At 36.8% G+C, this 23,271-nt stretch overlaps 1 protein-coding gene across 1 annotated transcript in view; it reads right to left on the reverse strand.

The window, feature by feature from the left end:
- LOC104460972 (PTB domain-containing engulfment adapter protein 1) overlaps positions 1 to 23,271 on the reverse strand; it is a gene marked incomplete at its 3' end in the record, with an annotated part of 43,983 nt that overhangs the window by 13,157 nt on the left and 7,555 nt on the right. Inside the window, exon 2 of the mRNA XM_010072384.1 lies at positions 23,034 to 23,095. Within this exon, the coding sequence (XP_010070686.1) occupies positions 23,034 to 23,084 (51 nt within the window). The remainder of the gene's footprint in view (positions 1 to 23,033; positions 23,096 to 23,271) is intronic.

The raw sequence follows: 23,271 nt of genomic DNA on the forward strand, positions 1-23,271 counted from the left end.
TGCAAAGTTTGTGAGCAGGCCAGGGTACATTACACACTGTGCAGGAATCCTGCATAACCACCAGAAATAACAGCTGCAGGTGTGGACGAGGCTCCATGAACAGAGAACACAGGCCACTGCTGTCCAGAGTGGACTGGAAGATGGCTGAGCGTACTTCACTCATGTGTGCTTCCTAATATTTGTGTGGTTTTGAAACTGGCAGCTCCAGAGGCACCAGCAATGTAAGCAGCCTGGTACTTCTTGATACACATTCAGGGCCAGGCCTTGGGTGGAATTGTGTCGAGTTCACTTCTAGATGCCCTGCGGTATGCTGCCTTGCCTGCAGCCACTTCTCCAGAAGGGCATAGGACTGCTCTACATTTTTGTTTTCTGATTTCCATCCAGAAGACTGAGATCTGAGATAGCAAAAGACAGCTCAAAAGACATAGATCCCCTCCCCTTCCCTCTCAGCTATCTCCCTCTGATTCAAAGCCCAAGAAAGATGAAGGTATCTTTGCTGTATTCAATAAATCCCTCAAATAAAACAAGAAATAAACAACCAAGACTGGAAGTATATGGAAACATCATGAACATTGTATCAGTATTTATGGAACACAACTAACCAGAATTCCACCCATCATTCACGATGCACTGTCTTCCAGGTGAGTATCGGTTTTGACATTAAGCATCACTACTGAAATTTTTACTGTTCTCAGCAGTTCTGAACTGGATATGGAATTAGAGCTTACGCTTAATAAAATCTTCAGCACAGGAAAATATAGTGAAATGCATTTAATCCACAAATACACAGGAGATTTGTAGCATAAGCATTAATATCAATCAGAGATGATGAGACCATGCCATGGGTTGCACTGTTTCTATCGGATACATATTTTTTCTCTTAACTGAAGTTCTTTTTTTTTTTAATTCAGGTAAGCTCAAATTTTAGTCATAAACTGCTTACAGGTTTCATGCCTGACCTTTGTAAGATTTCTCATTTGATTTATGTATTTTTGGTAACGCAAAATAGATTGATCTATTTTGGGGCAAAATATTAAAAGAGTTTCACATAAAACCAATTTATTTTCTAATTATAACAAAAGAATATGCAACGCAGGTTTAACATATAGCTAACGTATCAACCGGAGGCTTTTTATTGCTTGCTTTTTCATCCGCTCTGTACCTTTTCTGTGTGATTTGCCCTATCATCGTATTTTGTTTAATATTAGTTACCAATTACTATGGCATTACTCCTAATAGTTAAGCTAAGTACATACACATTTGCAACGCTGAGACTTCAGATGACAAGCTCCATGTGATGAAGGCCCCTGTGTTTGTACAATCCCTAATAATCTCTGTGTTTGTATAATCCCTACAATAAATAATAATTATAATAATAGATAAACACAGTGGATGTACTGCCACCTCTGGGATTTCTGAAGTAAATAACTAACAGCTAATTCACCCCCCCACCCCATTAAATGCAGAGATGGCCATTTCATTATGGTCTTTTCAGCAGATTTTTCTCACCAAATCTCACACAAACACACAGAACAAATATTTGTTCTATCAGGAATTTGGTACAGCTGTATAGTATAAATATTCATCGCGGAAGAGTTTCTGCAACAACAATTTCAAAGTAAAATTGGTAAATACAGAACTTCCCTTTTCAAGATCAGGCTCCTTTAGAAAGCAATACTGATGCAGAATTCTAGATGGGAACTTTAAAAATCAGCAATTGCTTGGATCCCTCCAGGTTCCCTCCCACAGCTCTGGCCCTTTTGCAGACCCAGCTGAGGAGGAACGACAACACCACCACAAAATGTAACTGTTCCTGAGAGTCAGGCTAATACAACTCCTACACTTAAGTGCAGAAAATAATGTAGCAGTCTCCCTTCAGATCATTCAGTATTAATCCTACCTGCAATTTAACAAATACGTTAAATTCTTAAGTGTTCATTAAGATAAAATACGTAATACAGAGGAAAAACGTTCATATATGAATGTTTCATGTATTTACTGTTTGCAACTAGTAGAATTCTTGAAGTTGGTATACTTCATGCACAATAAGCCAATTCAAACAAAAATTATCAATAAATTAAGCATGCCACTAGACTCATCTTTTACAATATTTATGTATTGCTAAGTTCAGTGCTAATGAGAAGTTCACCATAATCACACTGAGTTTCAGTTGGATACTTTAAGAAGTTCGAAGAGTATGACATTTAATATTTTGTATAACATAAAGCAAGCTAAGGCAATGTTTTCCCTATATAAATTACTACATCTTTTTTTATTGTAGTCTGACATTCTTCCAAACATATCACCTACAAAACTGATGAAAGGTTATTTTTCCAGGATATTACTTATTCTGATCTCCCTTGCAGCTGCCTATAATCAGAAATAACTTTTACGAGGTCAATAGATCTTATCAGTCAAAACAGTTTAACTGTTCCTTCAAAGTTGTTCTTCCCTCGTTGATGTTTGCCATTAAGAAAGTGGGCTGCTGCGCAGTCATATACCAAACACCACAGGTCAAACTGTTTATAATCCAGGATTAGCAGACAACCAGATGTGCTCACTCCGCATGCAAAGATTTGCAAGATAATGCAGCTGCAGAGAATTAGCAGACATTATTTCATCATATTAGAATTAACGGAAGTTTTGATCATTGAAAGCAACTGGGAGAATAACTCAGCCCCATAATGGCCAGGAGGACTGTCTTACACAACAAAGTAGTAAACAGACCCTTTGCGGGGAATGCCTCTTCCTTCAGAACACAGTTGAAATTTTTCCTACACATTTAAGTACAGCAAGACATGTCTTGGTCCAATTCCATAGTGAAGTTTTTAAAAACACTTTTTAAGTTGTGCTTTGTCTGAAGAAACCATGAAAATAAAAGAAAAAGTATTTTTCACTTTTATTTTGCTGGCTCAATTAAAAGTCAATTCAAACATAGGACAACTTCAGGCATTTAGATCCTTTACATTTCTGACAAGTCTATTGCTGTTACCACATGTGCAATACCTATTAGTTAGGTCAGATGAATCGTTAAGGTTAACCATTCCTTTTTTTTCCTTGCCACTAACAGGAACAGTCTCTGGTAATTCCTCCCCCTGTCAGCTTACATTTTGGCTCCCAACATTCTGGGTTTTTCACATGCAAAGTACATCCAGGTGCTTTTCTTCAAAACTTAACAGGGAATATAAAAAAATCCATCAACCCTTAAGAAAAGTTTTTTCACCAGGGTCAAAAAAAAAAAAAAAAATCTTTAAACCTAAGTCTCGTCTAAGAAATAGCTTTAGGTGCACTTTTGAATGTTTAATGTAGACTTCCGCTCGTCCAGTAGAGAGCAGTGTAGGATATTTTAATAATAAAATAACATCTGTTTTCTTTTGTCATCTTCAAAAAAACACCAGTTTTTCACAGTGCCACATTTTTCTGAAATCTCTGAACACCCTAAATTCTTCTATGGAGACTTAAATGCAATTAAATTTAAAAAGTACTTACCAAACTCATACAATTAAAAAAAAAGGGGAAAAGGCAGTGCAAAATTACTGGATACCTGCTGCCAAAATTTGATGAACTAACTCCTTTTACAGCAGAAGTTGAAGGGATGTTGATTTACTAATGAAAAGAAGACAAATGTATCCACATTCTGAGAACATCAGAATGACAGTATATAACAGGAGAATGAAAGTTTTGAAGCTGTGCAGAAAAGACAGGAACACACGTCTAAGCTGTTAATCACTTCCTAAGACATGAACAGTTTTTGTTCAGCCTCGCATATGTGAATCTTCTCCATCAATTGAACAGCAGAAGGACAATATGGACTATAAAATACACACCTCTTTCTATTTTGGGTTCCTTCTCTTCCGCCACCCTACAGTGTGGTTCCCCACCTGTATCAGCTTTCCTTGGTTCTCTACCAAGACATGTTTTCATCGGAGTACTAAGTGTCTGGATTTTCCCCTTTCAGTGAGCTGCTCTTCTCTAGCAACACGTTAAGAACTACTGCCTCCCCCAGGCATGACTGCTGCTCATAGTGAGAGCAGAAATCAAACTGACCACATCAGTATGACAGAAAAAAAGCGTGAGTACGAGAGAAAAACGTGCCACAGATATCAGCATGTTCCCCGAGTATCCCCTGCTTGTCTGACATGTAATGTTTGGCACAAATGGTGACTCTGATACAGGAAAAAAATTGCACACATTATTCTGAGGGACCATTGGGGTACTACTTTTAACAAAGGAAGGAATGTATGACTAAAAATATAAGAAAAAAAAAGAGATGCCTTTTATGGAAATCAAGTATTACCAGCTATTTCATCCATCAGCACAATTAAGCCAAATGCATGTGAGAAAACACAAAGGTGAAAATATTTAGAGTAATTAAGATATAAAGAAAGAAAGAAAGAAAAATCTATTTGATAAGCTATTGAAATGTTGGGGGGTAAGGGGGGAGAGGTAGAACATTAGAAAAAGGACCATAAATGCCGTGATGTAAAAAACACATTGTGCTTAATTTTAAGCAACCTCCCAACAAGCCATCCTGGTTTAATTTGTACTTTCTTCTATTCTCTAGAGGTCTAGTTACTAAGAACTCTTCACTATCAAATGTATAAGCAATCACCTCAGTCTTTAAATTTGGTGCTATGACTAAATAATAAAGAGCGTGATTTGAAAACTAAAGCTTAACATGTCTTACACAGTTGATAGCCATAGACAATGCTGACATTTCCTTGGAGCAGTACACCTCCCCAGGCTCTGGATGCGGTTCTTGCCAGGAATCCAAATGTCTGGAAGCAGGAGTATCTATAAATATTCCGGTAAAGATGCCTGAGAAACTGAGGACATATGGCAGTCCTAATCCTGATTACACCTGTCATTTAACCCATGTTTAGATTTGAGGAGAAGAGAAATTACCTAGCTGCTCACTGGGAAGAAACCAGAAGTGTGGTCCAAGTAAGCTAAACCTACCGTGGTATAATTTTAAAGGCAAAAGAATGAGCATAATTATATCAGCTCAGATTCTTCCTCAAGTCCCACTGCATTTTAATCCACAGCCAGATGAGCAAAACTAAAGGGCACACAAAAACGAGACTAAAACTGGAGTATACATTTATGTTAACCATTTTGTTTGACAGCAGAATTTCAGGAGAATTTAGGATCGAAACTTAGACCTCCTCCAGAGAGATCAGTGTGGTCATATGCAAAGAGGGCTATCAAGAAAGATCTATTTAAAACCAAATCAGATTGCAACACAGCTATCAAAGCTGTTCTCTGCCTAAAAGCCTCTAATCCTGAAGGTAAAATAATGATAAGAAATAGAGCCGGTACCTCCCCAAGGAAGATAAGAGCAGGCTGGAACACAGAAAGAAAGCAGAAAAGGTAAAAAGCTTATCTTGTCAAGACTGTCACTACAGAAAATACCAGTTGTACAAGAAAAAACATTCGGTATTTCTTCATCCATCAATCTACACAGCACTTCAGAAGCACATCTCAAACTGCACCATGCCCTGAAGAGCTGTCAGCCTGAATCTCAAGATTATAACGGAGCTGGGGTGATGGTGGTGGGGTGTACACTGCTCTCCCATTGCATACACTGATATCGGTACCTTACTGTCACCTAGATTTTAGCCACAGGCTGTGAATGAACATAGCTACGTGCAGACTTACTTTCACCTCAGATAACTGGATGAGGAAAAGTGTTTCTTTGGCTCTGCTCTGCAGACTTGTTAGCTGGAGCTGACAGTTCACTGCTGGCCTATGTGAGCTCTACATTCCCAGCCAGTGCAGGCACGGAGACAGCAGCAGGAGGGCAAAAGGAATATCCCTTAAGGATACTCCAGCTTGGAGCAAAAACCTGCAAGCTCAACTAATTTTTAGAAAATTCTTGAAAAGCTTTTGATGCATAAGAACAGGGCTTAAAAAGGAAGATTTTATCAGTACGCATAAGACAGTGATGCCAATATTAGTAATATATCATACTGAAGGTCTGTTTTTCTTTTAAGCCCAGATGCACTCCCTACAGATGATAAATAAACAACAACAACAAAAAAAAACAAAACAGAGATAACATTTTGCATGAAAGAAACAAGGGCAGGGGAAGATGATAGTGACACAAATTTATCAGTGGAGAAAAGTCATGGCTTATCATACATCCCCCCAGTTGTGACTGGGACACACACATTCTTTTGACAGCATTCTTTCTTCACATGTGCTGTAATGTTCATTAACCTTCATATGCAAGAATCCTTTGCTCAGACATCGGATAAAATGGAGTATATAAAAACAACACACTTGTAAACTTTATCCTCTGGGTTTCAACTTGGACATACTACTCGGTGTTTCCAGTTTTGGCATTTACACATGGGAAGGGATTTTTTTTTTTTTTTCCCCAGAAGCATCTGTCAGCTCTTTTTATGCAACAAGAGATGTCTGTGGGTAATCCAAAGGCACCATCTTCAAGTGATTGTACCTCCTTTCCTTCAACACTGAAACTATTAACACAGAGATTGAGCTAACATCAAACAATGGCATCAAATTCCTATCTTCTGTTTCTCCACTGCGATTCATCAACCCTGCAGAGCCTCCTGTAGTGTGTCGTTGTTACTGCCTGGAAGTGTTAGGGTAACTAACAGGAGATAACTCACCAAATGAGCATACTGTTGACTAACGTGATCTCACTTAACCATATTTATGGGCTTTCTCAGTTGCTTCTGACTTGCCTGGAAAATGACTGAGCCATCCAGCTACAGACGCTGAATAACATCCTTGCCAATCCTCTACCGCTACTCTCATATTAGTTTAGATTTTATTTAGTCTCTGACCTCCAAGAACTAAAAAAACCCTTGCAACTCCAAGTTCACTGTTGAAACTTAAAATATAGTATCTCTTTCTTTCTATAAGAGTTATCATTATTGAAACAACATTCTGTGAAGGAGATTATTCACAGAGATTATATTTCTGATACTGTGGGGCACAGGGAAGGGTACTTGTACATTCACAAGAGCCATTCTGTATCCAGACAGGGAAAACAGAACTGATTATTAAGCTTGGCACTTCCTTTAGAAAGGTATACTCCAAATATGAAGCACCTCTGATACTCACTGAAAACATATCATACTGCTTCAATGCCCCAATTCAGAAAATTTGTATTCCTGACTGGATTGTTCCCAGTAAAAAAATAATTACTTTACCTTAACTGAAGAGAGTACACCTAAAAATAATTCACAATTGCTATTTTAAACATGAAATTTTCAGCTTCAAAGTACATAATAACAGAATAGAGAGATTTTTTTCAGCTTTACAAGTCCATAATTAGACCATAGACTTAGTTCTGCACCACAGGAATTGGATTCAACTCAAGTATCATTTCTTTACAGAAATAGTAAAGTGAGACTAAGCCCTCAAATTTACTGAAGTACTATTTTTTGCCAAGTCCTAGATATTTGCAAATATCTTAATGTAAGAAAGTTGACATCTTGTTTGCTTTTTTTTTTTTTCATAAACCATATGTCAATATGGTGATTTAATTTATATTAACCACAAGACACAACTTCAATGATTCCTCTATTCCACTCCAGTGTACTGAAGTGGTACAAACAGCTCTACCTCTACAGACTCTCCGCAAATATGTCAAGTCTACTGTTAGAAACTTTAGAACACAGAGACCACTTTTGCTTTAGTTCCCTCTTAACATTCGTAGATGCTAGCTAGCAACACTGGCAAGTCTAGAGGGAACTTCACTGCATCGCAGCGTGAAAAAATGTTTTCACTGTTTCTCCTTGTATAAACCCACTCGTCTACCCAAATTTAGGTTACAGTTAATTTTCTTTAACATTCCCATAAAGATAAAGGAAGACCCTTCACCATCCCCTCAAAAAGCCCCTATCAATGCTAAAATTAAAGGAACAGCAAGATCAAGATCCCAAGTGCTGGTGTTCTCACAACTTTAAGAATTACCCACTATAACACCCTGCACAAGACACACCAATCTGCTGTCCCAGGTTTTGGCTCCATTTTGCCCTGCTCTATCAAGCCCCTGGATTTCATAATGTCATGTGGCATGTAGCATGTACTGGTTGGCTCTGTATTAGCATTCTGTAGGTAATCTTGCTCTTTTTTTTTTTGTTTGTTTTTCCCCACAAAATATATCAAGTTAAAGCTTGAACTCAGTATTCTTAAACTCCATCTGTCCTGCTTTTTTTTCCCTGTTGCAAATGTTCAGCCTATCAAACCCCCCAAGAACACTGAAAACTGAACTGAGATGACAAAAAACCCTTGTGAAGTAACAAGCTATGTTGTCAAGTATTCCATAACAAAACCAATCTTAGTTTATAGAACCAGCAAAACCATTCTGCTTTACCAGGAAGATGAAGCTTTCTAAAATTTGGAGCATTTTGATTAACTCAGAACTTCTTTAATGGAGCGAAGTGGCTGAATTAGGGGTGCACCTCTGAGCCACATAAGTAAATAGTCCATGATGTCATTCAGAAACTGGCTGGTCCTTCAAAGAGATACTTCCCAGACGACTTCATTGTTAGGCATGAACCTGAGCACAGGCTTCAGATTCTTTCTTTCAAAACAACACGTACAAGAAAAGCCAGGAGTTTCCACTGCTGTTTCAAGGTGGGATTGTGCAACTCTGACCTCTCAGCTTGCAATAACTTCTTCAGCCTGAAGCTGGGACACAAAATCACTGGAGACTTCCTCTGTTCAACTAACTTCTACAAGTTGGGGAAGAAATTGTGATGTATTTATAAATATATACATAAAAATATATATTAACAAAGACAAATGGAAAAGTATTGAAGTGACTCTTCTGTACTAGAAAATATTAACAATGTCTTATAATAGTGAGGTACAACTCCACAGACATTTTCAATTTTGTGAATAAAGTTTATTTTCCTCTAAACTAATTCCTACCTCCTTTGTCCTTGACTAATACGATAATGCTGAACTTTTAGTATCACACTCTTTTGCCACAGCAATGTACAATGACATTACAAACACAGAAACAGGAATTCCCTGTGGGACAAAAACCAGAAAGAACAAAAGAACAAAATTCTCATTCAAACACAAATAGCCTTAGTAATTGGAACAAATAACTATTGTCCATGACTCTCAGTTTATTAAAGCCTTTTTGCAGTTTAATGTGAAATATGAAACTGCCTATTTTAAGGACATTGCATCTCTTCTGAATGAGGACTTTTAATACTGCGAGCCTTACTGCAGATTAGAATAAATGGTTCCTGTTTTAATTCTTGATTCACAGAAACACTTGGCTGTCAAACAGAGGACAAGCAGTACACCAGAAAATAGTTACTCTGGAGAAGAATATAATGAATATGTGGAGCTAGTGCTTTAGCTTTAGTTGCCTGGAAATTTAATAGCATTTTTGGTAACTTTTTCATGCAACACAAGCTTTGAACATAATCTGAACATTTTCTTTTTAACTATCATTACCACAGAAGATCATCTGTTCTTTATATTCTAGTATTATAACTACTTCAGTGTGTAGCAAATAATTTATATATATGTTCTATGGGGGAGATAATAAGACATCACAGAACAGATATATGTACTAAGGTGTATTAAAGGACAGGAACATGAAGTGTGAACTACCCTTGTTGGTTTTTTTTTTTTTTTTAATTTTATTTTGGTTTTTGTTTCCTAAACTGCAGAGTTCCTATACTGAGAAAAAAATGGATACTTTCCTATGCTTTTGAAAAAAAAGAATGAGCCTAACATTTTCTTAGTAAAGCAACTTCTGTGGGGAAACATGCTAAGCCAGTATTTAAAGAGTAATCCATAATCACATGGATAATCTACAAGACCGCTAAAATAAATGCCATATTCACATAAATAAATAGCAATATTTCCATAGAAGTGGCCAAGAAAATGTCTGCTTTCTAACCAAAAAGGTTGTTTTTTTCTTTGCTCCTGAAAACTACTTCGTAAATTCCATCTACTACTTTAAATGTATTGTTAATTTTATAGAAATTACACCTGTGGTACTGTATTCACAGAATACCCTTAGAAATTTTCAGAGAGTATTTCATGGGGGTAGCCAAGTAAAAATCAGATTAGCTGTCTACCCGTGAAAGTTAGAGAGAGAAGCTCCACGTAGCAGAGAAGAGAGACACCAAAGAAAATGCAGAATAGTAACTGTGACCCCAAAGTTGCATCATGTTTGAAGTTCTGAGAAAATATCTTAAAATAAAGCAGGTATCTTGTGGGAAAAGAAAAAGGACAGGGAAATCAGCACTGTTTCTGGATGCTTTTATTGTTTGAACTGAAAACCACAGTACAAGGCAACCTACTAAAGGATCTTCAGGAATCACATTTAAGACTTTTCTGGAATAACATAAACATACCGGAAATATTTTTTTCAAAGCCTGGGACCATACCCTTAGCATACCTCTGCCTCATTATCCATGAATGTCCTGCCTGCATAAAAGTCAAATCCTACTCTGAATCCCTCTCCTCCAGTTCCATCGCAGATTCTGGATGCAAGTACCACATCGGCAAGGAGTCTTCACAAGAAAAGCACTTGTTCCGTTGGTTTACCTGTACTGGATCGTTCACTAAACTGGAAGTTTCCTCTCAGTGATGATTACTGTTTTATGAACCTGTTCATATGCTCTCTTGTTAATATGTTAATCTCACATAAAAGCCAGCTATAAAACTTACGTGTTCACCATAATTCCAACATTTGGCCTTCAGGCACTTTAAGAATATCAGTAACAAGACTTTTTCCAAAAGCTAGCTAGGACGAGTCTCATTTATTTTAAAATAATACTTGGAACAGAAAGAACTGCCTCTTCAGGCTACCATTCTGTAAGCTAGTTAAAACAAATTTGTAGAGCACTACCTAAACATAAGAAATATTTTTCCCTCTGAGCAATACAAATTAGGGAATTGGGGCTTTTTATGAGAAAGATTATTTTAGCAAACTGCAAAAATGTTTAATAGTGACTACTTCAACCTGACAACATCAGATACAAAATGAAAACACTATATGATGACCTTAAGATCCACCAGTGGATGAGATGGACATCTCAGATGAACTGTTCTAAGAGAACATAACTGAGTTAGAAAGTAATTTGTAAGTTATTTTACAATGGCAATTATTCCAACACTAATGTTGGCTGTCCCTTCTCACTTCATAAAAAATATTATGCTTTTCAATGAAAGACCTATATTCTCGTAGTAAAGTAGTAAAATTAATCTAGACTAGATCATTATAGTGATACTCGCATCGTTATGTGAACGTAAAATAAGAGAACAGTGTATTTCACAATCTTTTATATAAGGATTCAGAGTCTTCTCTAAATACCAACATAATCCTTACTAAGAGGGCAGGTATTGAGAATACATTTAGTCTTGAGCTCAAGGTACTGAAGTAGAATTCAAAATTTGGGATCTGATTTGAGTTCAGAGATTTGGGGCAGATTTGCATAAAACCTCCAGTATTACCTCAGTTCCCTGTCTTTGAACTGAGGATAATAATTCACCCATTTCTCGTCTGTATTATCACTTAATTATTCCAACTGTGAAGAAAGCTCATGAAGGCCAAGCCCAAGGTCTTCTGTTGCTTACTTATTCTGAACTTTCATCTATGACTATCTGCATCAGGGTAGCACCTACAGCCTCCATCTCATTATTCTAAAGGCTGTATAAACACCAAAAAAATCGCCCTTAGCTTCAAAGAAGCCATGATCTAATGAACTGTGATAAACTACACTAACCTCTTGGAAATGCACAGCACAATTTCGCTTGGTACCTCTGAGTGTTACTGATAGAAATCAGTATAAAACATTGAACCCCATTCTTCCTTGTACACATCATTCTAACAGTAAACACTAACACAAACAAAAAGCTACAACTAGTACAAAATTAACAGAGTGCTCTCTGATTTTGGAAATAAAAAACATGAGAAGTCCATTTTTTCCCACCTCCCTCTTCTAGTTACCCAAAGGCAAGAAGGGAAGATGGTAGCAGGCCCCTGAAACACATCGCTAAGGGAGTAAGGAGGATTCACTTGCCCACACACCAAAGCAAGACCACTCGTACTGCCATCTAGACATCTGTTAAAAACAAAACAAAAAACTCAAACCCAAAACCTATACCAAGTTTTATAGCTTTTAAAATTGATTTAACATTAAGTATGCAATGCAATACTGGTAAATGCTTTTTCATTTTGAGAATGGGCTTGCTTTTAATAGCTGCAGTTCCTCAAAGCCTCATAAACTGCAAGCTGGAATATAGCCTCTAAATTCCGACTTTAGAACACACTCCTGACTTCAACGCATTTTCAGCAATGATCCTATATTGAGTAGAGAACACTTCCCTCCCATCTAATCTTACTAACTGAATGCTCCAATGAATGTGATTTGCTGAGTTTCTTATCTCTGTCCCCATAGTACCTCCCATTTGAAAAGCACATAAGTGCTACAGCAATAGTAAGAGATACAGCTTAGGGACATTTTTAGTCCATGTTTCAATTTACCTGTTCTTTCAAATGCAGTCCTTGGTTCCACACATATAATTAAAATTTGTTCTATATCCTTGTTTCCACATTTTCCCCTCTGCTCAGTAATACTACAGTAGCAAACTGAAAAACAACTCGTAAAATTACAGGAATTGACTAGATTTTATTTCCCTTAAGGACGCAAAATGAAGAAAATATTACTTCTGCAAAAATATACAGTAGGAAAAATATTTAGAGTTTAAACCAACATAACCCACCACTCTCTCCCTTTTAGTGGCCAAGAATAATTTCTAGTGAAAATGCAAAATATTTTAACAAAGCTTTACAAATTAGTTCATGCAAATATTTTGCTTTGCTATGTCCCAGACCAGAAATTACTATTTCCTCTAATAAGTTACACCTGAAGTTCTCAGGTTCAAAGTACAAAATGCTTTTTAAGATAGGCCAAGGTTGGCTTTACACTTTCTGATTCAGAGTCATCTGAAGGAGGCATTTCTGAGAGAAATATTAATTGCAGCTCAGTATCCACAACTGCCTAGTGTACATTGTTATTCTATTAGAGTTAATGAAGTCAGACACCACTGCTAGTAACTTGTCCAATGGTTTCTTGAGGATGAACCCTCATGCAGATCAGTATGTGTGAAACTTTTCTGAATGGTGAACAGCCCGGCTGTTGGACAGGTTTCCTGTAGTCTTGGTTTTGTCAGTAAAATTGTATATCTCTGTAGAAGTTTCTGTTCAAAAAGTTGTGTCATTCTCCTGTTTTCTATGATTCAGCTCTATTTATTTTGTCTAGTTTCTTTAGGGAGGGTTTCCTAATTATTTTTGGTGAATAGTAGAGTAAGGAGGCAGTAGCTCCATAAACATAGCAAAGGCTGAGCAAACAGAAATAATCCAGCTTTGTCAAGGAGATGAGAAGGAAATTCAACTGCAGGCCTCACTCCAATTTAAAAGAAGAACAATCTGTAAACTGCTGTGGGCCACCTAGCCCAGGAGTGCAATAATCCAGATGTTTGAACTCTACAGCCTATTAGTTCCAGTGTCAGACATGCAACTCACTGGACACCTGACAGTCCAGAGGCTAAAAAGCCTGCTTAAAGAAACCTCACATTCTCACAGCTGACAGCTCACAGGGAAATAGAACTGTGCAGAAAAGATCCCCTGAGGACATGCTAATGAGGCTAACTGGTTGTTTCAAGCAGACTTAAGGAGAGGAAGGGGAACAAATACCAGCAACAGAGAAGGAACAGATAGGGACACAGTTGTACAAATCTTTGCTAACCCCAAGGTCTGTGGAAATTCCATCCTTGTCCTTTGCACACTTTCTTTTGTTTTGTTAATTCTGTTTGGACAAACCTCAGAGTTTTTGTTAAGTTGTCTTGAACTGTTAGTCGATTGGTGCCTCTCTTACTCAGTACGGAGTATCTTTCACAGTAAAGTCAAGATTTATACTCAAATATGAATTGATTCTTTTTCGGAAGAACAAGAAAATGCCATAGTAAAAGTTGTTACACAGCTTCTAATGATTTTTGAGTCTTTTGTCTCGACAGTCTTATTGCTCAGCTCTTTTGAGACAGATACTGGAGAAGGGCAGGGATGTGTTTGCTTAAAACTTATTTAATACTTGTAGTTAACACAGTATCTGTATAAATATGCTTTACATGCTGTGTTCAATATAAAATTACTGTTGAAAAAGGGTTGCTATTACTACTACAGAAAATCTTCTGCTTGCCTTTTCTGTATGCCATACCTACATACAAATATATTCTTGTACTTTCAGAAGCTGTTGGATTAACACTTCAACATATGTCTGTCCTACATTCCAACAAACAGCTCTTCTACACCAAGACTGCTGGAAAAAATAATCTAAAGAACATACCTGGCACAGATCGGTCTCAGATTCCAAGTTGTTAACCAGCACACTCGATTAATCATGTCACCAACACAACTCTTCCTAACTGCAGACCATGCCAGACAAATCAACACTATGGAATCCCCCGCTGCAGATTTTCAAACTTAGATAAAACAATGCACACACCTAGGAGATCAAATCTTACAGTAAAAGGCCACAAAAAGCCTTGAGCCAGAAAGTTGTTTCCCCATATATATATATACACACACACACATACATATATACATATAAACTATGTGCCTCATAATCCAAAAGGCATATGAACTCCAGAAGTTTCACATTCCAGCCCCTCTGATCCCTAGGTGAAATAAAGTAAAACCAAACGTAAGGCTTAAAGTTACATCTAGGCCTGATTCCTCCACAAAAGAAACTGAGAAATCTAGGAACAGCCTGTGCTTCAGAAATAGAATCCCAGTTCCTAACACTAACCACAACCCTCTACAACCAAGAGACTGTAAGCAGCAACATACAGCATTTTACCACGTGGGCACACCAATAAGGCTAACTCTTCAGACCCTGCAGAATAAATCTGGCCCTTGTTTCCCTTAAGCGGCATTTACACTTTGTAAAGCTTAACCTAAACCTAACTTGAATGTGAAAGACAACTAGACCAACTGCTAGGGCAGTAGAAGCCTCTTAGTGAAAGAGCAACATCAACCTTAATCTTAAAGCCATGGGCCATGCAGCAATTTGCTAGACTGGTAACTCCCAGAAGCATTCCTACATGCCTTAACAGCTGACCGCACAATCAGCTGGGCTGCACAATGCCTGGTACAGCTCAGATACAAAAGAGAATGTATGGAAGGTGCACATGGGGACAGACTACTTAGGAGGAATACAGAAACATTTTCCAGGCATGCAGGGATGAACTTAAAAAAGCCAGATCTTAGCTGGAATTGAAACTGGCGAGAGATGCGACAGGCTAAGGCTAAGGCTGAGAGTCACAAGTTGCAGGAAAAGAAATTACAACTAGAAATGAGAAAAAAATCCACAGTGACAGTGATTAAGTACTGGAACAGGCTGCCCATAGTCTGCAAATCTCTGTCCTTGCAGGTATTTAAATCTGGATTGTATGAGGCTCTGTTGTGTGTCACCTGAATTTTAAGTCAGCCCCATTTTCAGATGGGAATCAACTGGATCATCTCCCGAGGTCCCTTCCAACCTAAATTGTTCTAGATTCTTACATTCCAATTCCCAATGCAAATCTTAATACAATGTAGCTAAAGGACAACTCTAATATTCAAGGAATCATAAGGCATTCCAACTTCCCAAAATTGAGGGTGCCTCAAAGGCCGACAATGAGCTGCATCTCTTGCACTTTTGTATTTTCAATCCAGATTACAGTTGTTAGATATTATATCTACAGTGTCAAATAACTGATTCTATAACTTTCTGTCAAAAAATATATCTAAAGCTGTTGGCTGTTTAAAAATAACTTTTCCCTGATGTGAGAATGGAAACTTAGACTGCTCATAAAGTCAGAGATGAGGAAAAAGACTGTAATTAAGCAGCCAGGGTGCTAAAAAGAAAGGATGTGAAGGCACCCTATGTGAGATTAGCAAACAAAATGGATACAAAGGAAACATTTAAAACTTGCTCTGAATGGGGAACACTCCAGAGCTGTGACACCTTACAGGTCAGCTTCAAAGCAGGCTAGGGGCTCTCTCTCAGTACTGCTTCACTACACAATTTTAATATATTACTTAATAGATTACTGAGAAAGGGACTTAAAATACTTCTCAGACACTATGCCACATATACTGCCATTAATTGATGTGATCTATTTTTTTCTTCTCGCCTTGAAATGATAGCTTCCATCTCTTACTTGCATTGCAAATCTGTTTCATACTTGTAATTGAAGTATGTCATACAGTACTTAGACACTTCAAGCAAAATGGAGTTTATGAAGAGATCAAGTGATCATCAGCAGAACCTGAGAGAAGATGAAAGCTCTGGAGAATAGACTGTTCTATTCTACAAGCTACTGTTTTGTCTTTCAGTTGCAGTTTATAATGTACTTTTAAAAAATTACCAATATTTATCATCTCACTCCCCCAATTAAATTCACTGATTTTTTTTTCTTACTAGAATCTACCAAAAATATTGCACTAAAACACGTGCTCTATTGATTGCTTTTCCTGAGAGAGGAAAATAGATGAAACAGGATACATTATATTGAACTGTTTTGCACTATTTCAGAAGTTTTTAAACTCTTTTTGGTTTTTATTAGCCCTGAGTGGTCAAAACCAGAAAGGGTATCAGCCCTTACATCGACTGTAGTTAATGTTTGCCTAAAATTAGCTGTAATATTTGTAAACTAAAAGTTAGGCATTAGGTGAAGTGCCTTCATGAATCCTGTCTCTGCTTTCAGTACATGTATGTATTCATCTTCATACTTATCTATTACAGTGCAGATTTATCAGTACGTGTACCTGTAGCATCCAGATACAAAGCACTTCCCACTCCTACCCCTCCACTCTGCATGTGTTTATCACCTTGACATATTTTAATTACTTGGATCTAAGCAGTCTGTCTCACGTATGCGCCTCTAAAGGATATACTTTTTGCATTTATGTAGGACATTGGGAGCTTCAGTCAAACCTAGTCTCTGTATAAGCTAAATGGACCTTAAGAAAGAAAAACAGGAATTGCTAATAAACTTCCTTTCTTGAAGCAGACAATCTTCTGGAGAAAAAGAGTGACTGAAGTTGAGCCTGAAGTTGTGCAGCTGGGTATTTTACATTTACCTAATAGAGGGCTATAGGTATATAGGCTATATATATATAGGAAGATACCATACACACGTCAAAACTGCACTTTTGCTATTCTGCAAATTTTTCTAAACTTCTCAGTCAGCATTCAGTTATAAAGCAGTATTCCAATTATAAACAAGTCACACTTTTGAAAGCTTTCAGATCAGCCATAGTAAATGGATGCATAAGCCAAAACTCTAGGTGCAGATGCACACAGATACCAGAAGCCACATGCCTAGTAATTCTTGCAAAACGATCTTGACATGCTGATGAGTAGGGGGCATTGCAGACTAGTCAAGCGTAGGCAACACACATTCATCCAGGCTTTGAACTTGAGTGTATTCATACGCACATGACATATGCTATTGTCACCACATACTATTCAACATCCATTACTGTGCAGTGATACAGTATTGATGGAAAGTAATGGTTAGGTTTGTGCTCAAAAGACTGGACTAAGACTCAGGAGGTGCAGACTTAATTCTTGCCGCTTTACAAGCTGGCGATGTAATCTCAGGCAAGACAGAGTGACAGCTCTTCAAAAGCACTCAGTACCCCCCAGAGCCTGCTGAGGAACTCACAAATTTTCAGATTTTAAGAAAGCTGAACTATTCACTGGTTTTCAGAGACAAATGACAACTGAAACCACTTGATGCTGAACAGTTAAAATGCAGGTCCACTCATTTAGCTACTTATACAAGACTATGTTTGTTGCTGATGAAAATTTAGATACAATCCTTCTGCATCACACCCATCTATTTTGCAGGTTATTTGTGGATACAATGCTATCCTCTCCTACCCCCCTCCCATTTTAAGTATGTAACCTTCTAAGCAAAATGGAACAGGTAAGTCCGTTTCCCTGAATCAGAGAAGTCTGTTGACAGTACCCCTTGCAGATTCTAAATATTTTATGTTTCATTTACATGATTATTCTGTCTTTGGTGTAATGACCCTCAAGTTTAATGACTGTAATGTATCAGAAACAACCACGCACAGATCTGCATTTCCTTGCAAAATTACAATTTTCTGCTTTCATATTTCATATGGATCTCTTCACAATACTCATTTTTCTTGTGCTTGAACACTAAATTATGATTACATCCAAGACATTTTGACACTCTATGCAAGTTAATTTCAATTATGTTATTAATTCTAATTATAACAAATTAAATATAGGCAAATGAATAATTTATTGTAAGGCTCTCTTCTATTTCATTAGTTTTTAATTTTCAACATTTCCATGATCTGTTTGGAATATCTTACTATATCTAACTTCACCACATAAATTTAAGTACACTTTTTAATAGTGTGTCCTGTACCTCTGTTTACTTAGAAAATCTATATACAATTTTCCCTTTGACATTTTTTCATTAATTACTTTTCCTGACACAAAACCATGATCATCCTGCAGTATGCCAACTATATAGAAAAAGATAAATTGCTAGGATAGCTATAGCAAAAAAAAAAATTGTAGTAGAAGTGCAGTTTATGCCATGAAAACATGGCTCTGATAATAACATACACTAATGACATCGATATGCAGATACATAATTGCAACTATAGTCCTGCTACAGTAGTTACATCAATTAGAAGCAGCACATTTTTTTACCTAAAACTCTTGCCCAAAATGCCTGTTCCAGAACAGTATTATCTACCATTCCTGAATGACAAAATTTGAAGGAATAAGAAATTACATAAAGTTTAAAATCTACTAAACTGTTTATTGTATTACAGTAAAGATCAATACTACAAGGTACTGCCAAGCAAGGTCTTTTTGCAGGGTATTTTTTTATGTATTACTAATGTGTTGGTTTGGTTTTTTGTGGGTTTTCATTTTGTTTTGGGTTTTTTTTGCCTTTGCTGCAGTTGCAATACAGGTCCAAGATACATATTTAATAATGGAGAGCAGAGGTCATTCATGAAACTGCACAACAATTCACAATTAATACTCATTAAGAAACCCACAATAATAGAACGTAAGAGAGGTTTAACAGTCTTTTCCGGGGAACGCTTTGGCCTCAAATTTAAGCTTCATCAAGAGTCATAAATATATTCATAACAATATACAAAGTTTTAAAATAAAATAAGCTTGAAGTAACCATTAGGACAGTAGCTGTCTCAGCACTAGAAAGTTATCACACCTCTTGGGTCAAATAAATTCCCAAGGGTTTAACATGCCATCGTGTTATTACGTACAACAGCAGCTCTTCAGTGTGAGATCAAAGCTCCTGACTGCACAGCATACTAGTAGCCAATATAAACTCCAGGTTTGCAAAGCACAATCTCTCATCTGCAAAATGGAAATATGTGCATGTAGAAATTTGACAATAAGCTAAAAAATAGCCATGTGGCTGTAATGGGGATTATATATATAATTTACTACAACGAGACAGAGTAAACATTGCAGTCCTGGCCAGTGGCAACCTTTTATTAGCAGAGAGACACCCCCCAGGGTAGTATCAGTTACGCGATGACAACGATCCATCAATTTCTAAGCTTGCAATCAGATTCCATTATAAAGTCACACTTTGATCACTTCGTTTTGAAGAAAAAAACCTGGCCTAAGATCAAGAGAATTAACTTAATAGCAAAAGAGAACTTTTTTCCCCCTACAGTATGGAAAATAATACAAACATCTGTTCGTAGTTATGGAAGACTACAAAAAAAATACGACACAAAAGAGAAATTTTGGTTTTCCTTAACATTTTATAGCCTGGTAACATAAAAAGCTTTCGTCAGGTGAAAATTGTCATGCTACTATATCTCAATGAGTCCTGTATCCCCATATTTGATAATATACTATCAAGATTCTAAATGATCTTTTTGGAAGAAAATTACTAGACCAATATGCTTTCACTTGGAGTAATACATTCAGGAATAATATAGAATCACAAACTAATGGCAAAATTCTGACTTCAGTAGGCCCAGATTTCACCTCCAGAACATACCGAAATGTGTGGAGTCGTCCTAACAGTGCTTTCAGCAAGACCAAGACTCGGGGCATCAGTAACATAAAACGCCCCCAAACCCAAAACAACAACCACCAAAAAAAAAAAAAAAACAACCCACAAAACAAACCAAAGCAAAACCAAACCCTATACCAAAAAGAACCCTTATTAATTTATGCCATACACCAAACCATGCCAAAACACAGACAACTTCAAAATAGCAAGTACCATGAGGACTGTGTATGCTGAGAAGGACAGAGAATCAAGGTACATTTATATTTTAAGGGTATCCTTTTGAGACTTTTAACTCCTGGATTTTACTTCCAGAAGAAACAACTCTGCTCATGTTTTCGTGCAAAGAGGATTAGTGCCATAAATCATCCTGAAAATGCATGTCCTAAGAGATACAAGACATTACTAATTCTCAATTAAAAAGTCCTCTCCAATTTGTAGGAAAAAGGCCAGTTGTCTATTTTGCAGCGTTCTTTCAATTTCCAGTTAAGCTTGCTAGAACTGTTTTTATAAGATAAGGGCCAACTCAGGAAATGCATTTTATCAACAAGCTTTCTTTAATTCTTAAGGATGTCTAAGGACTCAAGTAAACAAACAAAATCCTGTCTTTTCCAGTCGTTCCTAGTAAGCTCTCCTTTTTCTGATCATCTCAGAAGATTAGTGTCAGAGAAACTATTTTTGTGTCTTATAAGGAAGAGAAAACACTATTTTTCATCTACGGTAATTTGCATTCAAGAAACTATGTAGCAGAATACAGCTTGCTTGCCCACGGAAAAATAACATCTCTGGTATTGCTTTCCATCAAATTGATTTGATTTTCTGAACATGTCATTCTTCACTCACATAATTACCTTTTGAAATAAATCAGATAAAGTGTTGTCTTTTCCTCCCAATAAATATAAAAGTTATATGAATAGAATGTTATACAATTGGAACAATATGGAGATCTGAAAAAGAATCAATGACTCTTTTTAGTACTTGCTTTATGAATGCTTTCCGAGTTTTTAATAATTTTTTCACGATGTAGTTGCAAGATATGAAATCAGTGAGTTATCTTAGTTAAAAATCAAAATGTTACAAAACCCTAATGAGGTACTAAAAGATATATGCTTTCCTTTTGAAAAGAAAAATATTGCAAAACTAATGAAAGTGGTACTTGAGAATTCAGGTGGAAACATCATCTAGATCCAATAATGTTACTACATCTGCATATGGCAGCTAACCTCATAAAAGTAATTTATGCCACATCTCAATAAAAAAACAAGTAGAAATCCCATATTCTTTACACCCCAGTTACAGAGCAAAGCAGTTTTTTTACTTGCTTTGGAATAATGAATCAAATAACTGACAGTTCTAAATAATATTTTTTCTACTGTGATCCAAATGAAAAGGGGTATTTTTTTTTTTAAACTCATATACTGTAGTACATTGCAGCTTCCTGCAAGCGTTCTGACAGACCTTAGAGGCAACAGTACGGAGGTCAAGGAGGCCCTGTGAAGTCAGAACCCACAGTAAACAGGAGCAGAACTGGAGAGGACACTTGGGCATATATTAACTTAAATAAAAGGAAAGACTTTTTTTGACCAAGAGTCTTTCTAATGAGACTGAAAACAGACTTCCTTTGGGTAAGAATACCCTATCCCTTTTTTTCTCCCCCAGAAGTTGTATGTTGTTGTTTCTACAATTATCACCATCTTATCATCATCATCTTTATTCTAAAAATTTTTTCTGCATAGCTGTACTGAGATCTATTCATGCTCTTAAGAAAGACAATAAGACATGAAAGATGAGGGAGGTTTCTTTTTTCTCTTTAAGTGAAGATCACAAATGAATGGACATCATGGAGTGTATTAATAGAATTCACAGCTTCAGCTTGCTCTTAAAACAGATGGCAATTTCACCCCAGCAAGTATTCCTCCCTCTCAAAAACTAATATAAAAGCTAAGGTATCTGGCAAGGCTATACAGTTAAATTGTAAAACACCCTTTGGTCAAAAATTCCGTTTGAGCGCACACAGAATAAAAACACGTTCACCTGGCAACTAGCAGAAGGAGAGAGACTCAAATTTCCACTACAAACACTTGCTCACTATGGGGCAATACTAAGCAAAAGAAAACCATGAACACAACAGCAGCAAATACCAGTATAGGAAACTGAGTCCTGGCCTGCAAATAATTTTGATTTTTATATTTAAAAAATGCCAATCATGTAAGAACTTTACCCAGAACAAACCACAGTGGAATCTTATTGTATTACCCTCCTAGTTTAGGCAAGTAATAGCCGATTACTCAGTTTACTCTCAGTTATGCTGACTACTGCATATCCCCTCCCCCTTTTAGCAAACCATTTTCTAAGTTGTTATTTTGGGAAGACGCATTTCAGGTGAACAGACTTCATTAGACCAATTGAAATATTATTGTAGAACTACATTGTACCTGGGATAAGAAAGCATGAGTAAGACTGCTAAGTTTTTACTGTGCAAAAATTCCATTACTATTCTACCGTATTTCCAGAGTATTTGACATGTCAATATATCCAGCAGATAGGATCATTAGTCATTGCCTTTCCTATTGTTCAAAAGAAGTTTGTGCTATTAATTTTAATTTTTATAGTACTGTAAGCATGCAGCCTGATGTTAAATTCCTTTGCACTCAAAATTTCCATCCATTTAGCATTCATCAAAAGGAAACAGAGCATCAAGCAGAAAAGGAACATGAGTTTGCTTTCTAGAAAACCACTGAACAATGCAGAGCAAGAATCAGCTGGCCATTACTTAGGAACCAGAAATTTTCTATCTGCAAAACAAACATTTACCAAATTTTTCTTCACTATTTGGCTAATTCATGTCTCTGCAGTTTTCAAATTAAAAGCAAGATAGAACGTGCTGTGTTCTAAAGGTAAGAGGACAAAATAACTTCGTATTTTCTTACCTTTGCATTATAGGGAATATAATGCTTTGATAAGGCTTCAGGAGTGTGCATCCATGTTTTGTCTACAGAAAAGCAAAATAAAAGAAGCACTGAATAGTTTATTCAATTGTTAATTTAACCACTACAGTATCTATCTGGAAAATACCAACAGTCCTCCCTTTACTCAATTATCTGTCTGAAGTAGTCATTGGGGCTGGAGGTAAACCCAGCGTATCTCACAACTTCCCAAACATGAAAG

The sequence above is a fragment of the Pterocles gutturalis genome, unplaced genomic scaffold, assembly GCF_000699245.1.
Source record: "Pterocles gutturalis isolate BGI_N339 unplaced genomic scaffold, ASM69924v1 scaffold7287, whole genome shotgun sequence".
NCBI classification, from domain to species: Eukaryota; Metazoa; Chordata; class Aves; order Pterocliformes; family Pteroclidae; genus Pterocles; species Pterocles gutturalis.